The following is a 4,576-nucleotide window of genomic DNA, read 5'->3' on the forward strand; positions in this document are numbered from 1 at the left end:
GCCCCTAGCCTCTCGTGTTGACATGCGTGCCGCGGACAGTGGTCAGTGTCAGCGGGCGATACGAAGGGCGGTGTTTTGGATCGATCAATTAAATGGTTGTTACATAATCGATACGTAGTCATCGGTGCGGGGCTACTGCAGCCCCGGGTTGCGTTAGCCCCGGTGCTACCGACCGACCGACCGACCCGCACGGACTGGCCCGGCCGGCCCGGCCCGAGTCGGGCCGCCCTCGGGGCTGGGGGGGTGGTGGTGGTGCGTTCCAGGCCACCCCGTAATAACCCGGGTGTTCACCACCTCACAACCTCACGGGCTACAGAGTGTCCCTGGAATTATGCTGCGTTCCAGGGACACTTGTTTGTTAGCCTTGTAAGTTACGAGCTGTACCTGGGAGCTGTAACCTTACGGGTTTAAAAGGTGTCCCTGGAACGCAGCGTTAACTGGGAGTGCGTCGATCCGCTACGTGTTCACGGGGACTGAGTGAGTTGCGGGTTTGACTGCCGTTCCAGGGACACTTGCACGGGTAGAAGGTTGTGAAAACACGGGGTACGGGTTGCCTGGAACGCACCATCATAGCCTACATGTCTTGTCTTTAAAGACATGTAGGCTTGTCTATATGTAGGCCCTGGCTTGGAGGTTCAGCGGACTGCTGTGTTGATGTTTCTCCTGGTCCAGTGTTGAACATGTTTCTCCTGGTCCAGTGTAGAACATGTTTCTCCTGGACCAGTGTTGAACATGTTTCTCCTGGACCAGTGTTGAACATGTTTCTCCTGGTCCAGTGTAGAACATGTTTCTCCTGGACCAGTGTTGAACATGTTTCTCCTGGACCAGTGTAGAACATGTTTCTCCTGGTCCAGTGTTGATCATGTTTCTCCTGGACCAGTGTAGAACATGTTTCTCCTGGTCCAGTGTAGAACATGTTTCTCCTGGTCCAGTGTAGAACATGTTTCTCCTGGTCCAGTGTAGAACATGTTTCTCCTGGTCCAGTGTAGAACATGTTTCTCCTGGTCCAGTTTAGAACATGTTTCTCCTGGTCCAGTGTAGAACATGTTTCTCCTGGTCCAGTGTAGAACATGTTTCTCCTGGTCCAGTGTTGATCATGTTTCAGTGCACATCTGAACCGACCTCACTACGACTGCGTGGCCCGCAGCATGACTGATCATCACATGGGGAATACAATGGGTCAGATGTTTAGATGGTTTCTGCATGGTGCCATAACTCCCTACCAGATGGGCGGGTTGTTTGTCAAGAGGCCCGACATGTCTCAACACTAGAAGTAAACACTGTTGGAAGTGTTGAGAGACTCATCACGTGTCATCACTGAAGTAAATAATATTGACATGTCAAGAGACTCGACATGTTGCAACACTGAAGTAAATAGTATTGACATTCAAGAGACGCAACTTGACATTCAAGAGACGCAACGTCTCACTACAAGTAGCTAGTGTTGACGTGTCAAGAGACTCAACATGTCACTACAAGTAGCTAGTGTCGACGCGTCAAGAGACTCAACATCTCACTAAAAGTAAATAATATCGACATATATATATGTAATATCTCGACAAGTAGCTAGTGTTGACATGTCTAGAGACATGTTTCATCACTTAAGTAAATAATATTGACATCATGTCAGGAGACTCAACATGTCTTGTCACTAAAAGTATCTGTCTGTTGATATTCATATTCTTTTTCAGGACGAAAAGGTGATCAGTCCTGAAAGGGCAGAAGAGGCCAAATTGAAGTCCAGGTATCCAAGCCTAGCGCATAAACCCGGCGGTTCAGATCTCCTCCGCAAGCGTCTGCAGAAGGGAGTAAGTTGTTCACCTTCAGTAGTTATATAAGTAGTAGTAAGTAATATTCTAGGAGATAACTAAATTACTTCATCACAATGCCTGGAGAGGAAATCAAGCACAAAGCCTTTTAAACATGATGTAATGTTGCATGCTATGCAATTATACCGTGTTTTAATCCCTGCCCCACTATCAACAATGTGTATAATACTGTAATCAACAGCTCTTGCATCTCTATACTAGGGATCGACCCATATGGATTTCTTTAGGGCCAATACCGTTGTTTTTTTTTCTTCAGCCTTAAGCGCTGGTTACACTTCTACAACTGCGTAATGCGCTATCCAACTGCGTAACCACGGAGACCCCTCGAGCCCTCATAGTTCTCCGTCGTGGTGCCGGATACGCGATGCAAGCGCTGCAGCCGCTGCCAGTGTTTACGTTGTGATAGTAGTCAAACCGGAAAAGTAATTCCGGATGTTTTTAGAGGACCAATCGCAGCCCTTGTATATGATACATGTAAAAAAAACACATCGGCCTATCACTGCTGTATACTACTGTGCATTACTTTTCTTTGCATCTAATTTGCAATAAATTATTCAGATGGACTTCATGTTGGGGGGGAAAGTAGGGACTTTGGTCTGCAATGAAGAAAATAGAATAACAAGTGCCACTGTGTGTGTGTGTGTGTGTGTGTGTGTGTGTGTGTGTGTGTGTGTGTGTGTGTGTGTGTGTGTGTGTGTGTGTGTGTGTGTGTGTGTGTGTGTGTGTGTGTGTGTGTGTGTGTGTGTGTGTGTGTGTGTGTGTGGTCAAACCGTGGTATCCGTCTCTCCGTCCTGATTGATTGATTCCAACAGACCAGAGCCCTGTATTGCTTTTGTTTAAATTAGTTTCAGGCGTCACGCTAAATGCTCTTAGGCAGAATCTGTACATGGAAGTCATTGTTGCCAAATGATAAATGATAAGTAATTGATGTTTTAGTGAAGCCGGGAGAAACGTCTACGTTGGGGAAGCCGGGAGAAACGTCTACGGGGTGGTATTTTCTAGCAATGTTGGAGAAACATCCTGTTTCTTTAAGTGAAAAAATAAGGTAAAAGCCAAAACATCGCCACCACTAACGCCGCTTCGTTCTCCCCACAGCAAAAGTACTTTGACTCGGGCGACTACAACATGGCCAAGGCCAAGATCAAGAACAAACAGCTTCCAACGGCTGCTCCGGAGAAGACTGAGATCACCACGGGAGACCACATCCCCACACCACAGGACCTGCCCCAGAGGAAACCCTCCCTGGTCGCCAGCAAGCTGGCCGGCTGAGTCCCCCTCACAGCAAGAACCAAGGCCCTGCATCAGCTCCCTCAGTTACCCCTCCACACTCCTATAACACACACACACACACACACACACACACACACACACACACGCATAAACCTACACGACACACACACACACACACACACAGATACACCTACAGTCACACCCTTCCCATAATACACACACATACACACACACACACCCTTCCCATAATACAGCCAGTCCCTTGGCCTGACCCCCGCCCAAATGTAACCCTAGCGATCAGAAAGCCAACGGGCTTACCCTGAGACCCCTCCCAGCACTCCCACCTGCCTGCTGCTCTGTTTGGGTCCTCCCTGCCTCCCCCTCTCCCCCCTCTACTCTCCCCCTCCTCACCCAAGCTGACGCTCTTGTTGTTGTCCTATCCCTTATCCCCTGTCTCCCTGGATCCACTGCCCGCATGTATGCTTCTGTGACAGGCCGGCCGCCCTTATGGATCACGTGATCAGAATGATGACCCCAGTGTTCTGTGTAGTCGGAGGGTTCCGGTATAAAGACGCCTCCCCTCCCTTGTTGATCAAAGTGTACATATTCCCCCTTTGGCACAAAGGCAGACGTCGGCTTTTAGTAACTTTTACATTAGAGTTGTATAATTCACTGTTATGTCCTAAATTATGCTGTTAGTGTGCTTCAGTGATTGACTGCAAATATTAACCACCCTCCACTGATCGTGGCAAAGATCACATGCTTTTCTTTCCTTTTTTTTTTTCTTCTCCTTTTTCCTCCTCTCGTTCTCTCGTGGAGAAAGTGGGCGCACGAGACAGAGCACCCGTCAAAGGCCACGGTGTTGTACCAAACTGCATGTGGGTCGAAAGGATTAAGACCTTCCATTTCCCAGCTGACACGCTGGTGCTCGAAACAGAATCAGGGTCTGCGGCAGGAAGGAAGTACCTTCAGTCTGAGTCTGACCCAACTAACCCGGTTAACCTCTGTCTCTGCGACTCACTTCTGTGTCCCCTCGGAATCCATGTTGCTCTTTTTTAAAAAGTTCAGAATTTCAAAAGGTATTGTTTTACAGAAAGAGTTAATCCCAGACTTGTAGCACTCGTGTCCACCATCCTGTCAAAAGTCAACATCCAAACTGCATCCCAACGCCCGACAGATGAACGCGCAGGACCCTGAACACACAGTAGGCGGTGTATGAATGTACAGCTTTTGTAGCGTAGCAGAGTAAATAACTAATGTGCTAATCAAGCGTTATTATTACTATTATTATTGCTGGTATTTCTCTGTGCTCTAAAACCAAACGTGACATTTCGGGCTTTCGAGGTGAGGTAGAGGCGGGACTGCGGGAGGATGTGACCGTTGACGTGCAGGTGCTGATGGATCACGCGGTGTGTCAGCACTCTGAAGTGCTCTGGTGTCGCGGGACTAATGATGTCTGCGCTGCACAATTCGGTATCACCATATCAAACGCCGCTCGTTTGCAGAGCCCCCCAGTC

General features: G+C 48.4%; 1 protein-coding gene across 1 annotated transcript; it reads left to right on the forward strand.

Annotated features, from left to right (window-relative positions):
- Positions 1-1,691: 1,691 nt before the first annotated feature.
- On the forward strand, positions 1,692-4,322 carry LOC311376687 (cAMP-regulated phosphoprotein 19; the record flags this gene model as incomplete). The annotated part of the gene is made up of 2 exons (XM_084491185.1): positions 1,692-1,808; positions 2,925-4,322. Coding segments are annotated over 2 exons (291 nt in total), but the record flags the coding sequence as incomplete, so codon positions are not given.
- Positions 4,323-4,576: the final 254 nt, after the last annotated feature.

Source organism: Micromesistius poutassou (genome assembly GCF_964030765.1).
Source record: "Micromesistius poutassou genome assembly, contig: SCAFFOLD_4862, whole genome shotgun sequence".
NCBI lineage: Eukaryota > Metazoa > Chordata > Actinopteri > Gadiformes > Gadidae > Micromesistius > Micromesistius poutassou.